At 39.0% G+C, this 22,937-nt stretch overlaps 1 protein-coding gene across 46 annotated transcripts in view; it reads left to right on the top strand.

Moving 5' to 3' along the window:
* Nucleotides 1-22,937, top strand: part of ptprd (protein tyrosine phosphatase receptor type D) — a 1,517,053-nt gene that overhangs the window by 1,407,457 nt on the left and 86,659 nt on the right. For all 46 annotated transcript variants that reach the window (XM_062974169.1, XM_062974170.1, XM_062974173.1 and 43 more), the window contains one exon: nt 20,380-20,503. In XM_062974169.1, the coding sequence (XP_062830239.1) occupies nt 20,380-20,503 (124 nt within the window). The remainder of the gene's footprint in view (nt 1-20,379; nt 20,504-22,937) is intronic.

Below are 22,937 nucleotides of genomic sequence, written 5' to 3' on the forward strand. Positions count from 1 at the left end.
TGCTGAGACAAATATCCCCCATCCTATATTTGTGCTTTTGGTTTTTGTAACCTAAATGTAGAATTTCCATTTGTGTATGTCTGTTGAATTTCATTTTCTTAATTTCAGCCCCATTTTCTCATTTTCCAATGAGCTACCTAACCCTCCAATTTTGTACCATCTGCAAATTTAATAATGATTTGTGCCAGTCCAATTTCTAAATCATTGATAAATAAAGAGTATAGGTCCCAAAACTGAATCCTGTAGTGCTCCACTTGAGACCTCCTTCCATTTGGATGTACAGCCACTAAAAAAACTTTCTGAGCATTGTTTTTTAACCAATTATGGATCAATCTGAAGATGTTTCCATTGCTTGCATATTTTTTCAGATTGCTAAAATGTTATTGGAGATCTTAAAAACCTTTGATGATATCAAGATAAATGACTTCCACAGCTTCCTCGAGATCTACCTAATTAATGATTCAGTCAAAAACAGATATACGGTTAGCATGGCAGGAATGGTTCTTGACAAATCCATCCTGGCTCTTATTGATCCCTGGTTTCCAACCCCTTTTTGGACCAGGGACTACTTGACCAGGGACCACTTTGACCAGGGACCACTCTCCAACTTTAGTACCAAAAGAGTTATGAATCAGTTTTTGGTCAACTTTAGATTTGATTTGGTTATTTGGGGTGCTGATTCAGAAAATTGCATTAGATAGACCACATCAGCTCTAGTTTCTGATACAGAATATATGCCATCCAGTAGTCGCCATCTGCAGACCTTATTTTAGGTGGGGTTGGACTGGATGGCCCATGAGGTTTCTTCCAACTCTACTATTCTATGATTCTATGAGGTCTTGCAGCCCACCAGTGGGCCACGGCTCAAGGGGTGGGAACCACTGTTGTAGACACAGTCCTGTACCATCTGTTCTAATATTTTTCCCGGTATTGAGATCAATTGCCTGGCCTGTAGTCTACTAGGTCTCTGTTCCCGTCCACTTTGGGGGCGGAAAGAGGGGAGGGGGGTGGCGTTTCTTTGTCTTCAGTTCTCCAGCACATCATTGGTTTTCCAAAATTTCTCAGACATGATGAGAAACAGTTCTTCAAGTGTGCCAGCAAGTTCCCTCAATAGTTCATTTGACATTGCAGATTTGAATTCATTTAGGTTAACTAGGTGATTCCTGACTATCAATCTTGATTTGCACCCTGGATTCATTACAAAGATCTCTGCTTATGCTAAAGCAAAATAGGGATTTTGCCTTTTCATTGTGATCTGTTTGTATTTTACCACACCTGCAGTTCAATGGTCCCACCATCTCCTTGCTTTGCACATATTCAAAAAATGCCTTTTGATGCTCGTTGCTTGTCCAGATTGCCCAGTTTCATCTCATTGGGAGCTTTAACTTTCCTTGCACTATTCCTAAAAGCTTGGGCTTCCTTACTGATTTATTCTTCCTCCCTTTTTTCCATGCTTATTTTTTTTTACTTGCTACTCAAATTTGCTGTGTAACCACAACTGGCTTTTTCAGATGTTTCCATTAACCATTCTAGGATGGCTGATTGTCTTGTTCCTTCATCCACCTTTTGGAAAAGAGAATTATCTGCAAGGCATATCAAGATTTTGTTAAGATAGTCTGTCTATACATAGCTGAGCTAATCCCCCTGCAGACATAAAGATAATTCAAATTATTGGAGATTTGTATGATTTCATTTGAAAAAGCATAGTGCACCACCACATCTTTGTTTGGTGACCCATAGTTAACTTTTACCACAATATTGTTGTTTTTTCTCCATTTATTTTTATCCAAATGCATTCCACTGACCCAATTTGATTACTCAAGTGGATTTCTGTACAAGTGAATTTGTCTTTGGCATAAAATGTTATCTTACCCATCTATTCTTTTTGAGAAGATTATATCCCTCGGTTGTTATTTTTATTGAGTGTAGGTAATTTAACCATTCATTTATTACACACACAAGCATGCATGTACTGTATATGTTTGCACACAAGCTACACGGCGGCCAGAGATTAATGACTCTGAGATTAAACATTTCATTTGACAATGACATTATAATGTAACACTGAATAAAGAACTTTGAATTTATTAGTAGTTTTCACATTTCATTTGACTATAAAAAGATGATTGCTTGTTTGTGGGTGGAACAGAAATTGTAGGTACCCTTAATAATTTTGTCTTTTATTCTGTATGACCTTTATACAAATAAGAGTTATACTGAAAAGCTATACAGTCTAAATATACAGTTTATTTAAATATCACTGGAAGGAGAGGTTTGAACAGCAGTTGAACATCTAGTGGTATAGCACAGAATTCCAATTGTGTATCATTTAATGATCCAGTGCTAGAGAAGGCCTTGAGCCTTATCTGAAAAATAATCTCATTACTGTCAAAGAGGAAAATGTATTCTTTAGCATTGACTAAAATATGTTGACTTGAAGGTCATTTTAGAGTTTAAAGTTATACTTTACACAAGCCAGGAATTATTTTATGCCAATCGTATATAATTATTTAATGCTCACTGTTACAAAGATCATGCTATATCAACTGTGAATCTGTCATTTAATGGCACTCAATTTCTCCTTTGTGTATTGTCATGTGCACAAATGTCACAATATTGTTTTCTTTTTGAGTAAATAGGAACTTTCTAAATATGTCTATACCATTTTACTGTTTACTCAAACGTGATACAAATTCTGTTTGGCAACTTACTAGATTTGTCCATATTGCATGAACTGTTGGGAAAGGGTAGGGCCTCATCTATAAGGACATCAAAATCCAGGGCTGGAACAGAGCATTTCTGCATCAGACCAGCCCCGGATTATATGGAACTGTTCAGATACTCTGCCCTTGAGCTGTGGGAGCAGAGTCCAGACCATCCAGGCAGGCCAAACCTGATTGGATTGTTGTCCTTGTTACTGTGGCAGCCAGCTGATAGCTGAGGAGAGCTCCCAGCCATCACTGCATGCTTTTCCAGACATCAGCAAAAGCACCTGCAGGACCAAGTAGAAGGAGTAAGGATCACCAATCGGCAATGGTGTCTATTGATGGCCAGGTCTTTGAAACTCTGTGGTAGGCTTCTACACTGACAGGGATGAAACAACCCAAATCTGTTCCCTTTTCCCTGCACCACAGACCGTAGGGTGATTGGTGGTAGTGCTGGGCTGTGCGGACAGTGAACCAGTTCAAATTAGAGACTGTGCATCTATCCATACTAACTCAGAAATGTGGGCATGTTCCAGATTTTTGCTGTAACTCTGGAGCAATTCCCGACTTCTTCTAGCATGGGGTTAAACTAGATCAGTGATTCCCAAAGTGGGCGCTACCTCCCCCTGGTGGGCGCTGCGATAGCACCTATTAGGAGATGGGGCGAGGCCAGGGGAGGGGCGGGGCCTCTTCCCAAGTGCCGGAGACAGGGCTGAGCACCTGAGGCGCCTGGTAGGACACAGGGGGCAGAGCTAGAGGAGTGGGCATGGCTTCTTCCCAAGAGCCCGAGACAGGGCTGAGAATCTATACCTCTCCTGAGAGGCCTTTTAGGACTAAAGGGCAGGGCTGGGGTGGGGGCGAGGCCTCTTCCCAGAGCGCAAGACAGGGCTGAGCCTGAGCTCCATTGGCTACCGATTATTTTCTGGTCCCAATTCAAGGTGCAGGTTCTTACCTATAAAGCCCTAAACGGTTTGGGACCCGCCTACCTTAGTGACTGTGTTTCCCCCTATAAACCTGCACAATCTCTTCGTTCATCCGGGGAGACCCTTCCTCGCTCCCACCTCCATCGCAGGCTTGGTTGGTGGGGACGAGGGAGCAGTTGTGGCCCCCCGAAACTGGAACTCCCTCCCTAGGGAGATCAGGCATTTTTTCTGAGGCTTTTAGACTCATGTTTTTAATCATCAGTTGTTTGACACTAAACAGTCTGGATGCTTGAAGTTCTGTGATGAAGGCGGAAAATATTGTGAAAGTGTAGGCTTTTGTTTTGAGGTTGAGAACCTGCTGTGTAACACACCTTAATAGCAAATACTAATAATAGCAACTCGGTGTCAGTTCAACTCAGTGTCAGTTTGCTAGCATGACAAACTATGCAAATATGGTCTTACTATAGTGAAAGGGCAGGTCCCTGTAGAGCTCTCTGGATTATTCTGTTCTCCATTTTTTAATATTGATTCTACCTGTGTTCTTGATCCAGTATTCAGTCCCTTCATATATGCATGTAGAATTCTCACTGCTGAGGAGCAGAGGATGTTTCAATAATCTTTGTAAGATCTAAAAGTAAATATGCACATACGCTAAGATGCAATTTGTTCATGTTACATGCCCTCTGACATTTCACACATGAAAACCGGGCCAAGCAAAATCAGCGTGGCCAATATGACAAACCTTTTTAATAAGGAAGGATATAAATGCCAACAGAGACTGCAATAGTTTGCTTCAGGAGCTCTTATTTGAGGGACCTCATCTGAAATGTAATTGCCATAGCTCAGTGCTATGCAATTATGGGATTTATAGTTTGGTGAGGCATCAGCATTCTTTTACAGAGAATGGTCAAGACCTTGTAAAACTACCCCCAGGATTCCATTGCAATGAACTGAAGCAATTAAAGAGGATTCATTCCACAGCGTAGGTGCATCCCAAGGATTTCCTTTCAATTGCTGGAAGCTTTGGTGCCCTAACACTCTTGTTCTTAAAGAAGGAATCCTAAGCAGGCAGCAACTGTAAAGGACATCTTTTTTGGCCAAATGACAAAGAGTGCACTTTTTGTCGCTGTGCATTACATTCAGCAGCCAATACTTCTTTTGGTTTAAGGGTTTTGAAAATTGAGGTGCACATTACATTTGATGGCACATTAGACTCAAGTAAATACAGTATTTATTAATACCTCATTTTCTCTTTCTCCTCTGCAATTCATTTCCTCTTCTGTGTCCCACTCAAAACATTATGATTCATTTCTGTTCAAAGGATTATTTACAAATGTTACTAATATGTTATATAATTCTACAGTTTCTTTTTCTCATTTCAATTCCTTCCAAGTCCTCTAACCCTTCATCCCCAGTGGCACAATTGGTTAAACCCAGAACTGCTGACTGAAAGGTCTGTAGTTCGAAGCCTGAGAATGGGGTGCACACCCATCTGTCAGCTCCAGCTTCCCATGCGGGGACATGAGAGAAGCCTCCCACCAGATGGTAAAACATTAAACATCTGGACGTCCCCTGGGCAATGTCCTTGCAGACAGCCAATTCTATCACACCAGAAGCGACTTGCAGTTTCTCAAGTCACTCCTGACATTAAGAACCCCCCCCCCCCCCCCACATAAATAGGTTTCTTGGAACACAAACTGTGACGCTGCTTCCTGTAATGGAAATGCACACTGTCAGCAATTGCTGTCCCCAGACGTTAGTTGCCTCCCACAAATCCATTACAGTATTCTGTTTCCATAACATTGCAAGCAATAAAAATGATAAAATTTATCTTGCAAATGCAGTTATGCCAACTCTCCACTACAAGTGGTATTTTTTTTCTTCTGCCAAGTTAAGCGGGAGATTTAAATGCTGGGGTGGATGCTTAAAGAATTAGTATAAAATTCTTGTCTGTGCGTAGATTAGCATGGGACCCCATGCCCATGCCTCCCTCAGGCAACTATTCAGCATGCCCCTGCATTAAGACAGCACTGAAAAGGGCAAGGTTTTGTTCCTCTTTCCCTGATCCCCCTGCTGAGTTTGAGTGCAAATTACATTTGAACTCACTTTGCAGCAATGAAAGCAAGCTCAGGACAAAGCGAGAAAGATGGAGGAGGAGAGAGAAACTGGAACATATTAAAAGCTGCTGAAAAACTGGGATGGCTGTGACACAACCATAGGCAGAAGACTTGATTCAGAGAATTTCTCAGGAAGATTTCTGTGTACCATGAAGAGAACAAGTGAGAGTGTACAAACTGATCCAGAGAGACAGAAATGTAAGGAATGTAGTAGCCTAGTTTGCCAAAGTACATAATTTGGATGGCTTTTTTCATAAAGCTATGTGCTGTATGTTAAAGGCAGCCTTTTGCATTGACATTTAATATTGGTGAAGGTGAAGTCATCTGCTGGCTCTGTGCCAAACTACTGTAAGGCTTGGAAGACTTACTAGATATTGTCAGTGACTGTGAATCATCAGAGTTGTGGTAGACAATGTAAATAATTGATTAAAGTAGATTAAATCTTGTGATTTTATTTTCAAGTGCTAACCAACCAACAAAAACAAAACCAGGCTTTATTAACTACGAGATGTGCAGTGCCTTTAAGTGCATCACTGCAACATCGAATGATGTAACGAAGAACCTTCCAGTACACAGTATCTACATACAGTCCTTTCAGTCACTTTGTATCCATAACTATAGAAGAAGACTGATATTAGAAATTGGGCTGCATGTGAAGAAATGTGCACAGGTTTCTCCTGCCTCTTTTGTACCTTGTTTCCCCGACAATAAGACATCACCTGAAAATAAGACCTAGTAGATGTTTTGCTTAATTGCTAAATATAAGGCCTCCCCCGAAAGTAAGACCTAGCAGAGTTTTTGTTTGGAAGCATGCCTGCTGAACAGAACACCAGAGCATGCAGGATCGGTAAATGTACGTACCATAGATTCATGGAAAAAATGGTAGTAGCAAGAAATTCTTGATAGGATTTCAGTTTGTCTGGTTATGCTGGTTTGTGATGACAACTACTCTTCAGTATATAATAAATGTTAATTTTTTTGTTCAACAATAAATGTTAATTCTTCATGGAAAAATAAGACGTCCCCTGAAAATAAGACCTAGCACATCTTCAGGAGCAAAAATTAATATAAGACACTGAAGAATGAAACTTTCCAAATGTGTATCTGCTTTATATGGGAGGAAACAGTCATTTATACAAACATACGATAGTCTATGTACAAAGAAAATGTGTCCAAATGACATATATTATTACAGTTCCCCGTACAAAGCTCAATTTGGCCGTACCCGACAAAATGAAAAGGAGCAACAGCACAAGTTATTCAAGTCTGGTATTGGTTCCAATGTATATACATAGCATTTAGCGTATTGAACTACTTTTCTGTCAAATTTGTTGTATAACATGATGTTTTGGTGCGTAATTTGTAAAATCATAACCTAATTTGATGTTTAATAGGCTTTTGCTTAATCTCTCATTATCCAACATATTCGCTTATCCAACATTCTGCCGGCCCGTTTATGTTGGATAAGTGAGACTCTACTGTATGTATGTGTGTGTGTGTGTGTGTGTGTGTGTGTATATATGTATATATATCCACATACATAGATATACATGCATGCACACACACACATATATATGTGTACACACACATAAACATACACACACATATGCTTTGGGTGGCATAGGGAAGAGCTGACACCCCTATGGTGTTTGTTTTGCAGTCTGTGCCCCTGTTCAGAAGATTTCACTTCACTTTCTGTCCCTATAATTGCCTTTCACAATTGCATTTTGAAAACTTTGGCTTGTTGTGGAAACAAGGATTGGCAAGAAAGCTTCAATTGAGCCACCACTTTCCCAGGATAACTCTTCCAGGAGTGCATTTCCCTTCCGAGGGGTAGATCTCACTTTCTGTTGTCTCACCCCCATTTTTAACTATGAATCATTAGTAAGTCGGATGCTTGTAACTTGGTAACTGCCTTTATTCATTGCCCGTACCCATAACTGCTCAACCAGTGGAAAGATTTCTCTGTTGATGTGTATGATTATCACAGGATCAGATCTAGAATCAAAACAGCAATACAGTGGATTCCTGAAGTTACAGGATGAGAGTTCTGTCCATAAAACTGACCTTGCTTCCTTACTATCTGGTCACCAATCACTGGTCTTTTCTTTTCACTGCCATTTCTGTGGATCTCATAATTCTCTGGACTTTTGTAAAAAATATATATTTATGCGAGATGTAAAATTCTGCATTTTACTAAAGCTCATCTAACTTAAGACAAAGATGATGGAAAGAGAACTTTCCTTAGAATTCTATATGGTGCATAGACTGAGATGTGTGGGAATAAACAGATTTTTTTCTTTCCTTCATTATTCCATTTAGATAAAATTGGTATGGGAAAAAATAGTCTTGATCTCTGCCAGATAAATTAGCATGAGCAACAATGTCCTCTTTAATATGGCATTCTTTCCTTTCTGATGCTCAAGTCCCTAATCCAGTAGGAAAATATAATTCTACTGGCAAGTTGCCATGATGATGTTTTAATGTTCTTGCATTTAGCATTCATGTTTTGCTAATGCACTATGTAAATCTCATTCGATTGGCAAGTTTCCTGAATAATAAAATAGCATATTATTATAGATTCATCTGAAAGATGAAATTCACATAGCAGAAGTTGACATTGGTAAAATAGGGTCAAATTATTCATTTTCATGGGTAGTTAATGAATCTCTAGTTCCACATCATCCATTTGGTGCGATGTCTACCAGGATGCAAATCTTACTGCTCATTCTACACTGCAGTTTTTCCCCCTTCTTCCTACCTGGCAGTATTTCAGTGTTTCCTACATTTATGCTCTTCTTGCATAGTTCAGAAAGTCACTTAGAACTGAATTACAGTTCAGCTGCTTTGCATGCTGTGTAATTGTACTACTTGAGAGGGTTGCCTGGAAGTTTGATCTATCTCTTGCGTAACATTCTCTGAATGGGAAATAAAAACCTAGTACTAGCACATAAAGAATTAAGTTATGCCCCTAAAAATCATCCTTTTCTACATTTGAGGGTTTTTTCCCCCTGTTGTGCTTTCCCAAAGGGGGGAGTGTTCACACATTGCAGTCCAGGCATACAATTTTAAATTGATTCCACCACATGATGTTGTTAAAATAGATCTGTAGCAACTACCAAGCTATAGGTAATACATTTTTAAAACATGTCATTTGTTTTGTGCTCATCTCCCTTAAGAATAAACATCTTAGGTTCTTTTATAATTCATCTGGTAAAAATAACCTTGGTTTGAACTGTTCCACATTGGGTAAGCCTACAGCTTGACTCCATTATAACATTTAGATATTTAAAAATAATTTTGAGAATTTAGAGAGACAGTTAAAAAACAGACAAACAACTGTTCAGCCGTTTGGTTATTGGTTGTTTTGGTTGCATTGTTTGGGAGGGGAAAGACAATTATATGTGTAGGAAACTTTATGTCAAAACTAGAAGAAGGATATTTAACCTGGTATAATTCTCTCGAGTGAAATTTACTTTTAAGTAGACCTGCATATAATTATTATGTAAGAGATTACTGGGTAAAGATAAGAATATGAACAGTGCTGAAAATAGGCAGTGCTTGGCGGATAATAAATTCATAAATATGTTAAGTTTACTGGAATGAGAATATCCTTTATTCTAACATGGATGTACAATTCTCTGTCTGTAAGAAAGGAATTTTCTTCCCTATATCCTTTTCCCAATTCTGTCTGTCTAAATAGATTTATGCTATACTTTATTCACTAGAGCTCACCAGTCTTCTTTTTTAGTAACAGTTTCATTTCCATTTGATACCTCCATTGCACAGTAAAAAACACTTTTCGATTAACAAGGCTTATAGCTTTTATTACAAGGATAAGCTAGAAATGCTTAAGTCCATGCAGAAATCTGAAAGGAGAACACTGCAAGGTACAGTCTTACACAGTTTAATGGCTCTACTGTTTCATGGTCCATTTGTCTAGTTAATGACATATAATAGCGTTGTAACGTATGCAGGCAAAGGCTATCCAGCTGAAGGCAGTGTGAGTGATGTTATGCATGTGAGACTGCTGTGCATGCAATAGCGCATTAAAATACACAGAGTAGCATATCTATTTCATACGTGCATCGCTTCGCATATTGCCCATTGAAATAACACAAAGAGTTGTCAGCCATGCACATTAACCATTCACCCACATACATTGCATGATGTTTTATTTGGTATAGAGATTACATAAGCAACTCCCCTAGTCCCATGTCTACATAGGACAATTACAACATTTATACCTCAAACCTTCTGTGAGCAGTCCAAATTACACAAGGCCAGTTTTGCACTAAAAGTGCTTCTTCCAACCTTAAATCCATCACAAAAACCATGCATGACTCCCAGTGTCTTGACAGCTGGATGAGGTTGGATCTGAGGGCAATTCAGTGTCCACATGTCAAAAAGGCCTACTGATGTTTTGTCGGCTATAATCTCCCATCAGAGATTTTTATTTTGCCTGTAAAAAAATATACATTTCAATTGTGTTAATGCACAATGATACCACATCCATAGTGCCAAGGATGGAGTTATCTGGAGATTGTGAATATACTGCATTTTTTTCAAATTTGGTTGTAGCTTTCCCATAGCTTGAGTATTGGTGGTATATAGTCTGATTCCATATATATGTCCTAACAGTGAGCGTTCAAATGCTTGAGTCAGTGAGTTGTCAGGGTTGCTTAGTTTATATATTTTGGGTTGCAGTTAGAAGGTGCTTGCTTGAGATGCATGGTCTTGCACATTTTTATTATGTCATGTACATGTGGAATTCTCTGGGTAATTTGTGTTGTTCTTTCTGGTAGATGGCGCTTGGTTAAATCAAATGTTTGGCAATTGTCTTTCAGCCTCCTGTATTGAGTCCACTTTGTTCATGTTGAATGTAGACTTTCCTTTGTCTATCTTCTAATGACAATGTTAAAATTATTTCTATGGATAATATATTGTTCTATTTATCTGAGATTATTTGGTAAGGTACTCAAGATACTGCCCAGCATTTTATGGAGAAATACAATTCCCTGTATCAACCTTTATGTTAGGTCCATGCAAATTTCTTTTTTTTATATATCAATAAGAAGCTTTTTCCTGTGCATTGGTTTAATGTCCATTGTCACGTTGTGGAGGCTAAGATTATGCTTGCAACCTTATCTAGTATCTTAATTTTCTTTGAGTCATAAATGACAGAAGAGTACCTCCAAATTGCCATGGAACTATATTTGGATTAGAGGAAGAATGGGCTTTCTGAAAATACTGACGCACTGTGTGACTATGTATTTGCAATATTATTGCCTGGGTTCATGGTATTTCTGTTGTGCGCCATAAAGATTTGAAGTAGAAAATGATACTTCTTTTCTTTCAGAGAGAAAAAAAAGCACAACTCCATATTGCAGATGTGATTTTTTATTTTTCTGGAGAAATAAATTTAGGCCAGTGTTGAGTTATGTGGGGAATTGGTTGAGTCTTGTGTTCTAGATTTTAGATTTTTTTTATCTTTTCTTATTGGTTCTGATTTAATAATTTCCTAGAAAGAATGTTGTACAATTTGTTATTGTAGCTTATGTGATAAATTGTCCATATTTACTTTGACCCCCTTAGGAATGATATCTTGCTGTTTCATTTATTCAGAAAGAGGATGTACCTGAGTCTTAGGGTTTTTTAATATGTGCATTTTCTATTAAAGTACCACCTCTTCTATTAATGAAACCTTTATTGAAGGAAACCTTTCAGAATGACTCTACTAGGAATGCTATTTAATTGTAACCCATTAAACCATTAGAGCTCTCATTAGAATTGTTAGCACAGACTTGTTATTCCTGTCTTCCACAATTGTTGGGGATGTTTTTGCCAATGCGTTTTACCCTATTTGTTCCAGCAAGAGTATTCAGACCTAGAAATTGTAGATTACTGATAGTTTTCTCTCCCTATGCAGGTTTTACTGAAGTATGATTCAGTTGAGAGTGCAAGAGCATAATTGCAGTCAGTTCTTTGAGTTCACAGAAATGGATTATCCACTTTAGGACTACATATATTTGTTTCCTTGTCTACAGATATTTTTGAACTACTTATCTCTGAGGATGTACAATGTAATTCAAGCATATTTGCCTATATCTTGAGTTGATATTATTTAAGAAGAAAAGGCATATTGCAGTCTATAGCGATACATGTATAAAAGAAGCCAAGATAACTAAACTGAAACTGTCATACATTGGACATATCATGAGAAGATATGACTCATTAGAAAAGACAAAAATGCCTGCTTGACAAGATAGAAGGCAGTAATATAATAATAATAATAATAATAATAATAATAATAATAATAATACCGGCCTATCTCCTCAAGGGACTCAGGGCGGTTTCCAATACAACAGAAAACATACCACAAGTTAAAAACATACAGCAATTAGGACATCATACCACATGGACATATAATCAGTTAACAAAGATTTAAAACATAATGACAAAAACTCCAACAATAAACCCAGATAAAATGACCAGGATTCAGTGTTGGAGTGGCCAACTATAAGGTGCTAGGCTTGTCAGGTGCTACAGTACAGAGTAGGCAAGGAAGTGGGTAAAGTGCTAAGCGAGAGCATAGCCGGGAGGGCTAAGGGAGCTCTGCTCAAAGATCTGCTGAAACCACCAGGTTTTCAGATCTTTACGAAACAAGGATAGAGTGGGGGCTTGTCTGATCTCTTTGGGAAGGGCATTCCAGAGCCGGGGAGCCACCACTGAGAAGGCCCTCTCCCTCGTCCCTACCAACTGTGCTTGTGACGGCAGCGGGAGCGAGAGGAGAGCCTCTTTGGAAGATCTTAGAGCACGCACCAGTTCATAGGGGGAGATGCAATCACAGAGACAGGCTGGGCCCAGCTGTGTAGGACTTTATAGGTCATCACCTGCACCTTGAATTGGGACCAGCAGCCAGTGGAGCTGCTTTAGCAGAGGTGTTGTATGTTTCCTGAAATTAGCTCCAGTTAGGAGCCTGGCTGCCGATCTCTGAACCAGCTGGAGTGTCTATGCCAGGGGTCCCCAAACTAAGGCCCGGGGGCCACATGCGGCCCATCGAAGCCATTTATCCGGCCCCTGTGGCAGCAGATCCCTCCTCCTCTGCCAAGGAAGGTGCGTGCAGCGCGGGGTAGGAACGAAAGGCATGAAGGAGGTTGGACTAAATGGCCCAAGGGGTCTCTTCCAACCTTTATTATTTTTATTATGATTATGATTAACATTGAGGCTGTATTTATTCCTGTTTTGTTTTTTTTTTACTTCAAAATAAGATATGTACAGTGTGCACTGCATAGGAATTTGTTCATAGTTTTTTTAAAAAAACTATAGTCTGGCCCTCCAACGGTCTGAGGGACCGTGAACTGGCCCCCTGTTTCAAAAGTTTGGGGACCCCTGGTCTATGCCGTCTTCAAGGGCAGCCCCATGTAGAGAGCATTGCAGTAATCCAGTCTGGATGTAACCAGGGCCAAGTCAGACTTCTCAAGAGATGGTTGCAGCTGGCGCACACGTTTTAATTGTGCAAAAGCCCTCCTGGCCACCGCCGACACCTGAGCATCAAGACCTTTAGTTTTCTTGTCAAGAATGAGAACTCAACTCGTAAGTGACACTCTAGATTGTAAAGTAATTTCTAATGTACTTAGACACAATCTGTACTGTAGAAAAGATCAGACTATATAAATCCTTCAATTACATTACTAGACTCAGTGCAATAAAGTATTACGTCATGCTGAGCTGGCACAGAGCTAAATAGCCATCATTAATTTAGATAGCCTACCAATATACTAATGGAATTTTCACCTAATCAGCTAGTCTCAGTTGATATGGCTCTGCTATGTTCCTGAAACCCACATATTTGAAACATGGATGTTAAATGAATCTTCTATTTTAATGATCTGGATGATTGGATATTAATACTGCGCTTTTCAAATAAAGGAACATTTGTTCAATTGGTTCAGTCTTATTAGACTTAAATCCTCTCAACAGTCAACCTATGCAAAGCTACACATTTATGTGTGTTCACAAACAGCTTACGTGGAGTACTACCATCGCTGACTGGAGAGCATGGTCGTATCTCAACCAGTTATTTATCTCCCAGTAATAGTAAAAAGCTTGCTTTCTGTGTTCCAGCAGAGCTGCCTCATTTGATTGTTGTTGTCAGTATGTGCAACCTATGAACGAATCCACTCATTTGCTCCCATTGTAGGTAGCGCTGTTCAGGCATTCTCCAAACACACAAAATGGAGATAAGCATTATAGCTTCTGCTTTCCATTTCTATTTTTGTCACCTTCCAAATGTTGAGAGGTAACATCCGCCGCAAGACCTGTTACATATGGACTCCTGTGTGCGGAAATTTCAGGAAACTGATTGTAAGAATAGAGCTATCAGACTTACCATAACTTCATGTTCCCTTTTCCTTGTTTGTTAAACTCCAATACAGATCCATTCAAAATCTGTGAAATCCTGAATTTTTATTCACAGGCTTATTTGGTGTTGTCTGCAACATCATGCTTACTATGTGTGTAATGACTGAAGCCACTTCAACACAGGGGTAGGACCTGGGCAGCTGAAAGTTCTCTTAAGGACCTATATAGAGTCACAAAATCAGCAAATTAGAAGCAGAAAGGACTAGGATAAATGGACAGACTGTTATATTTTAACATTAATTTTTATTAAAGAAAACAAACTTACAAACATACCAACAAAACAAACATACAAAGAAACAAATTACACAAAGCGAAAAGACAAGATCTCTCTCCTCCCCCACCCTCGGTGGCATATAGCCCCCTGCTAAATATGCTATAATACTGTATATACTCGAGTATAAGCCAACCCAAATATAAACCGAGGCACCTAATTTTACCAAGAAACCCTGGGAAAACATTGACTCAAGTATAAGTCGAGAGTGGTAAATTTCAGAAACAAAAATAGATACCAATAAAATTACATGAATTGAGGCATCAGTAGGTTAAATATTTTTGAATATTTACATAAAGCTCAAATTTAAGATAAGACTGTCCAACTCTGATTAAATCATTCTTCTTCTTCAATGTAAATGTGCTTATGTATCCTTTTAATAATAATAGAGTAAAATAATACATGTAATAATAAATAGAGTAAAATAATAAATTGAATAATAATAATAAGATCAGAGTGAAATAATAAATGTATTAATTATAATAAAAATAGAGTAAAATAAATGTAATAGTAGCAACAAAGCGCTGAGCTGCTGAACTTGCGGACCAAAAGATCCCAGGTTCAAATCCTGGGAGCAGAATGAGCGCCCGCTGTTAGCCCCAGCTCCTGCCAACCTAGCAGTTCGAAAACATGCAAATGTGGGTAGATCAATAGGTACCGCTCCGGTGGGAAGGTAACGTTGCTCAATGCAGTTATGCCGGCCACATGACCTTGGAGGTGTCTATGGACAACGCCGGCTCTTCGGCTTAGAAATGGAGATGAGCACCAACCCCCAGAGTTGGTCACGACTGGACTTAATGTCAGGGGGAAAACCTTTGCCTTTACCTTAGCAACAATAATAGAGAAAAATAATAAATGTAATAATACCAATAATAATAAGAGAAAAATAATAAATGTACCATATATTCTCAAGTATAAGCTGACCCAAATATAAGCCAACCAGGACCCTCACCCGAGTATAAGCCGAGGGGGGCTTTTTCAGTCTTAAAAAAAGGGCTGAAAAACTAGGCTTATACTCGAGTATATACAGTGTGTATGTGTGTATATATATATATATGTGTGTGTGTGTGTGTATAAATAAATGTGTGTTTTTCCCATGGAGTAAACGACAAAACCACTGAACCAAATCACACCAAATTTGGCCACAAAAGACATAGTCATCCAATCTATATCTTTCAATTAAAAAAACCTAGAAAAATAGTCCAAATTACAGAGGATGAGGAAGAGCCGTTCTCCCCCTGGCTGCCAGTAGGTCCCGTTGCCTTATGGCTCCACACCCTTCATTTCCTAGCAACTTCTTCAGCCACAACGGCACCCAGGGGATAGGCAAAGTTCACTTAGGCCTCATCCACACTGCCTATAAAATACAGATTATCTGATTTGAACTGGATTATATGGCAGTATAGACTTAAGGCCCCTTCCACACACCTATATAGCCCAGAATAGCAATGCACATAATCCACAGTATCTGTTTTGAACTGGATTATTTTGAGCCCACACTGCCATATAATCCAGTTCCGTGTGGATTTTATACAGTTGTGTAGAAGGGGCCTCATATAATCCAGTTCTAAGCAGATAATATAAGATTATAAATATAATATATAATATTTACAGCTACAGAACAATATAATCTCTGAAATCAGGACAGTAAATAAAGAGCAATACTTTGAAAACAAGGAAATTGGAATTTCCAGAAAGGAAACAATCAGGGCCAGCTAACACCTCCCAACAAAGGATTCCCCCAGGGAGGAAGAAGTCAGGTTTTGAAGCTGCAAGGCCATTAAATGCTAATCAAGGTGACTAATTGCAGCATTCATACTTGCTGCACCGAGACTATTCACTGCTATTCAACCTGACCAACCAAGGATTCCCCTAGATAGAAAACCCCCAGGCTTTGAAGCCACGAGGCTACTCTGTCCCATTCAACCTGGCCTAGGAAGGATGCCCTATGTAGAAAGCGGCCAGGCTTTTAAGCTGCAAAACTATTCAGTGCAATTCAAGCTGGCCAAACGAGGATTCTCCTACAAAGGAAGTAGCCAGGCTTCAAAGCGGCTCTCTGATCAAGGGTGCTACTCCAGTTCGCCAAACAAGGATTCCCCTAGGTATAACACAGCCAGGCATTGAAGCAGCAAGGCAGCTATTCAATGCAGTTCAACCAGACCAACAAAGGATTAACCTTGGTAGAAGGCAGCCTGGTTTTGAAGCAGCGATACTACTCTGTACTATTGAAGCTGATCAACCAAAGATTCCCCTCAGTAGCAAGCAGCCAGGCTTTGAAGTAGTGAGGCTATTCATTGCAATTCTAGCAGCCCAAAAAACCATTCCCCTACAACGCAAGTACCCAGCCTTCCAAGCAGTAAGCCTGTTCGTTTGTATTCCAGCTCACCAAACAAGGATTCCCATAAGAAGAAAACAGCCAGGCTTTGAGGCTGCAAGGCTATTCGCTGCTGTTCCACCTGGCCAACAAAGCATTCCCATAAGCCACAGCAACGCATGGCCAGGCACAGCTAGTGTTATAATAGGAATGTAAATAGTAACTGGGATGGTTGTTATTTATTCATTCAATTGCTTCCGATTCTTCGCTACCCCCAGCTCCTTCAAGGTCAAGCCAGTCACTTCAAAGATATCATCTATCCATCTTGCCAACTAGGATGGATTATTTGCAAATACTAAAATGCATGCATTAGTCCTGAGTGTACAAAGATTCTTTGTGTCAGACGTCTGACGAGAATTTGGTCCCAAGTCAAACTGTGGCTATGTCCATTAAAGAGGGGAAGGGTGGGCTGGAAAAGTTTTCCTAGAAAATGAAGTGCTTCATTTGCTATTGAGTGATATGCAGACTTAAGAAATAATTTTAAAAGCAACAGTTATACAACTAGATTTGAATGTAGATTTTTGCTTAAGCAAAAGGTTCATAAAAACTGCGAGTACCAGCAGATAAAGCTTTTGGAAAGGGTGACGCTTGTATCCTCCCAATTTTTTTGGATAAATTACTAAAGCTTAAGAGAATAGGAAGGACATGCATTTTTCTTTTTGACTTTTCCTAATCATGCACATAGTTAAAAGATTAATCTTTTAAGCCTTCTCTTCATAATGTCAGTCACACATAAGTGGTTCAGTTGAGAAAAACCAGTGCAGTATGAGCTTATTTTGTGTTGAAATATCAGGTTCTCACTCTGGTATTTGCTGCTGCTAATCACTTACTCAAACATTATCCTAATCATGAAGTTTGTTGTTCTGGATTTATTCCTGGATATCTGCACAGTTAAATATGAAATAAATATATATAAAACCATTTCCCTATTTCTCTAGGGAAATACAAGGCAAATCCTCTGCTTTAATATTTTGATATGATGTAATAGAGAGGATATGGCAAGGTCAGGATTGCTGCTTGTAGTGTGAACAATCAATAGAATACCTTTGATTATTACCAGTGTGAGCCAAATCATATTTACTCAAATACAAATCCCACTTCACTCATTACTTTTAAGTAAATATCCTTAGAAACTTAGCCTGAGGTGAGTAAAAACTTTTCCTTTCAGCATCATGCAAATAATTCTTTCCTGTCCCCATAGGTTTAGTTAACTGAAATAAACAGTAGACTGTGCGGGAGTGGGATTTGGTAATCCCTAGAAAACACTATCTCTCCCCCCCCCCCCCCCCCCAACACACACACACTTTCCTGAATATGATTATACTGTAGTGGCAGTTTCATCAGATGAGAGTATTGGGGGTGAAGGTGGGGATGCCTAAAATGCCCTGTCCTACAGAGAATAGTAGCAAAATTTTCATTGCCATGGCATTTCTCCAACCACCAAAATATCATAAGAATAAAAATACATTATGCATTTTTGGCCAGGCTGCCACTCCTCTATGTCAACCTACACTTCTTTTGCTTGCTTAAATGAGCCATGTTGAAAAACTCGATAACAGCATTGTAAATCATAAAGCAGCAGTGACCAGTACCATATTACCCATCAGTTTCTCTTGCTTCTTCCTTGCATCATAGTGTTTCTCTCTTGGCTGCCCCTTTTCTCCAATATTGTAGTGGACATCTCATTACTTATCTTGAGTCCATTTGGTCTGTAATCAAGTCACAAGTAGGTTCAGAAGACTAAGGTGTCCCTACTAGTTTATAGGTGCATTGTTATTCTTTTTTATTTTTAGATTGTGAATCTATATGTGCAAGTTCTCTCTTTTATGTGCCTTTTCATTATAACCAAAACACACACACACACACACACACACACACACACAAACAAGTCCGTAGATACAGAAACAGTTTTGTAGCCATATAAGAATCAGAGACTATGCTAATACGTGCTTGATGGATATTAATTCAAGTTTTAACTACTGGTATGATTCAAATTTCAAGGTTGTTCTTTGGGACTTCAGTATAATATGTGCACTTACATCTCCCCCAACTCTCCAACGACACTGTAATAATGCCAGATAAATACCTAGATTCCTGGAGGTTGAAAAGAATGCTATCAGTTTCCTTTACTTTTCTTAAATGCGGTTTTGACTGCACAGTGCACATCTTGTATTGACACAGTACAATGCAATAATGCACATTGATATTAAATACAGTTCTGATTTACTAATATGATATCTAGCAAAAGATCAGATCAAGTCCTAAAATCCAGACAGAAAGGAGAATGTGCAAAATAAAAAAAGCCTGAGAGCAGAGCTAAAGTTGTCATCTGTGTGTAGAAGTAGCCTGATAAACTCCCCCCCCCCCAAAAAAAAAAAACATTTTGGAATAGTAGTGTTAAGGGTTATGTAAAAGTAAGCACAAATCAGAGTCTAAATCAATCCCAGGGGTGGGAAGGGAGTAGAAATACCATGCTTTCCCCATTATATCTGCTTTTAGATTATTCAAAATTACAAGCTCTTCACTTATTATAGTCAGTTTGTTTAATAAACTGCAGTAGCCTGTAAGTGATACAGGAAAATGTCTCGAGATGACACTGCAAGAATAGTGGCATTGTCCTAAATACTTTTGGCCCTTGATTCCTGAAGGAATATCACTTCCTATATACAAGGCCAGCCTGAAGGGATTTACACTATCCCATACTGGTGGAAGTACTGCACTGTGGGAAGACAGAGTGCTCTCTGTTGTGACATCCCATTTGTGGCCTGCCCTCTCTTTGAAGGCCCAATTAGCAATAATGTTGGTTTTCTTCCTACACCAAGTGCAAACATTTGTGGCTTTTTATTAAAGCATTTAAGACTTCATTGGATTCTTCCAAAATGTATAAGGGTTTAAATTGCCTTTAACCTCTTAAACTGTTTGAACTTGTTAACTTATTTGATATACTTTAAAATCTATTTTATTTTTTTGTAATTGTTACAAACTGTTCAAATGATTTTAACTGGTATGACAGTCTGAAACCCCATATTATATGGTAGGATATAAACATTTAAAAAAATACCCTTGCAACATCAGACTTTTTAGAAAAGGAAGCATTGATAACTTTTGGTTGAATCCTAATTTCAAACTCCATAAATTCTGAAAGTAAAATAAATTGGCTCTTTTTGTCTTAGAGATATACAAAGAAGAATATTTTTCTCTAGCATGACCTCACTCATCTGTAGAGCCTTGAGTGGGGCCTCCCACAATATGTCGACTTAGCCTGGACTTTCTCTCATTCTCTGTCTGTGCACCCCTCCATATTTATGAAAGAAACGAAGCATCTCTTCCACTGATTTTGTCTTGTTTTGTATAGGAACAAATATACATCTGGCAAAGGCTGGTGACTTAATGTGATTGTCAATAAGTGTCAGTGTGACAAATGTGAAATCAAGCCCATGATTGAGTGGTTAGAGCTATATAATACATACAAACATGTTTTATCAAACATAATATTTTCACAATAAAAATTGTTCTTCAGCAGACAATGACTATTTTTCCCTTTTTTTCTCTTTCTTTTTCAAAGTCAATTGACCCAGGCCAGCAATTCACATGGGAACATTCGAACTTGGAAGTAAATAAACCAAAGAATAGATATGCAAATGTTATTGCTTATGACCATTCACGAGTTCTTCTAACGGCAATAGAAGGTAAGACATTTTGAATATGAAATCAAGTGAACTTTAAAGTACTCTAACTTAAAAGCAGTTCAGATGGAAACAAAATTGAGAGTCTTGACATACATGTAATAAGAGTCATTTACATTTTCATTTCAGAGTGATGAATCAAATGAAAGAGTTCATTTCTAAATGTAGTCATGCAGTCCTTTAAATCAACTAGAACAAAAAGAGCAAATGGAATTTGTAATCAATGTGTGTTTGTATGCGTGTGTGTATATAAGCGAGAGAGATTGAGAAAGGGAAACTGAGCTAGAAAAATGGCCTGAGTATTCTGTTTTGGTAAAACTGAACACCGTCCTGATTTCCTAGTATGTTCTTCTTGCCATAGATCAGCTGTTTATAGAGCCACCTATGTCTTCAATGCTTCAAAGGGGTCTTTAGAGTAAGACATTATGGGAAGAGTTGATTAGAAATCCATGTGCCTTCTCAACAGATTTTCCAAGCCATTCCTTCCATGGGTCCTTAACTCAAATTTACCTGCTATTCCAAGCATTGAAGATATAGGTGGGTTTAGAAAGAGCTGGTAGTATCTCTCTTCCTGGTGTTGGTACGTATAGCATGCATCTGTAGTTTCCATTGACATTGGGCAATTTCCCTTCATTTATTGAGGGACATCTGATTGTCCTGTTCAGATGGCAAACTATAAGGCTACTTTGTGCAAAGATAAAATGCACTAGCAATTTGATATTAAAGGATTCTGGCCAGAGAAAGAGAACAATCAGTGCAGGTGAGAAAACAGAGATCTAACTGAACAGTTTTTTTCCTTCTAGTGATGAAATGTAAACTGGAAGTAATACTGTTTGTGTTTCTGATCTACCTTGGAAAGTATATATCAGTTTCAAAAAGCGTTATGGAACACAATAAACTGAGCAAACGTGCTAATAGATACCATATAGATACAAGCGATTTCTGTTATATGAACTTATTTTGAACTCTGGTATAGAGCAAACTGTATGGATAAAGAACAATTTCTGTGCTTCCTAAAATCTCTGCATGTCCTTGACAGGCCAGAGAAGTGATCCCATATATCTCAATTTAAGATGCAGTGGGCGGCAACCTTTGGACCACATGTGGCCTTCTGGTTAAATTTCATAAATTCTCTGCCACCAAACAGTTCAGATCTCTGGCAAGAGCTCTCTGTCCCTCCCTTGTCAGGCCATTTAGCAGGTGGAAAGAGAAGATAAATGTTAAAAGAGAGAATGGTGGGAAATTACTGGCCTTTAGTGGTCTTGTGTCCTTAGTTTCAGTAAAGAAGAGCCAATGTTTGTCTTTTGTGGGGAGTCCATCATTCTGCTGTGAAACAGAATGTGAGAAAAATGAGATCAGATTCCCAGTTTTATGAGATAAAACAATTTAATGAAATAGAGTCGTAGGAAGCAACTGCTTATAGGCTTCGAAGACTGAGTTCAAAATAATTTGAACACCTGTCTATAGGGTCTATAGTAGTTTGGACTGTGACTCTGGAAACCAGGTTTTGAATTCCCGCTCAGCCATTAATCCCACTAATGGCGGTTCCACACAGCCCTTTAACCCGGGAGCAATTGCATTTTGAAAACGCGATTGTGCCTGGGTGCAAACCTGTACACGTCCCAGAAAGAGCATGCTTTTCAGGGGGTGTCCACTTGACCTCCTGGAACCTTCCAGGACAACAGAGATACACTCACACTCCTCCCCAAACCCCCTAAAAACGGGGGAGGGGGGAGTAAAATACCTTACCCAGACACCATTAAACTGCTGCCAGAGCTTTCCTGACACGTAGAAATGATGTGCCAAGAGAAAGGGGGCAGGAGCTTTTTTCCTTCTCTCCCCCCCTTCTCTTGGAGCATTGTTTCTCCATGCCAGGAGAGAAGTCTGGAGCAGTTTAATGGGGAGAGTTATTTTAACCCCCCCCCCCCATTTTAAAGGGTTTTGGGGAGGGGTTTAGAGCTCTCTTGCATTTTCCAGACTGATCAGCCTAGAAAACGTGAGAGGGCTGTGTGGACATCCCCCTCTGAAGTCCCAGAACTTCAGATAGGACAGTCCAGACAGCGGCCATAGTGGGTTTGACCTGGGTCTTTCAGGAAGACCCGGGTCTTTCCAGTATCGAATTGCATTATCTTTAATGTGGGGTGTAATTTTAGGCGGGAGCTCACGCTTTTAAGGGACTGTCTGTATGTTCCCTCCATGACCGTGGGCAAGTCCCAGCTCCTCTCTCAGCTCCAAAGGAGGATAATGGAAACTTCTTAACAAATCTTGTCAGGAAAGTTCTATGATGGATTTGCCTTAAAATCAACACAAGCTGGAAACAACCTGAAGGAACACAAATAATAATAATAATAATAATAATAATAATAATAATAATAATAATTTATTTATATATAGTCCTATCTCCTCAGGAGGACTCAGGGCGGTTTCCAACATAAAG

The sequence above is a fragment of the Anolis carolinensis genome, chromosome 2 (assembly GCF_035594765.1).
Source record: "Anolis carolinensis isolate JA03-04 chromosome 2, rAnoCar3.1.pri, whole genome shotgun sequence".
Lineage (NCBI taxonomy): Eukaryota > Metazoa > Chordata > Lepidosauria > Squamata > Dactyloidae > Anolis > Anolis carolinensis.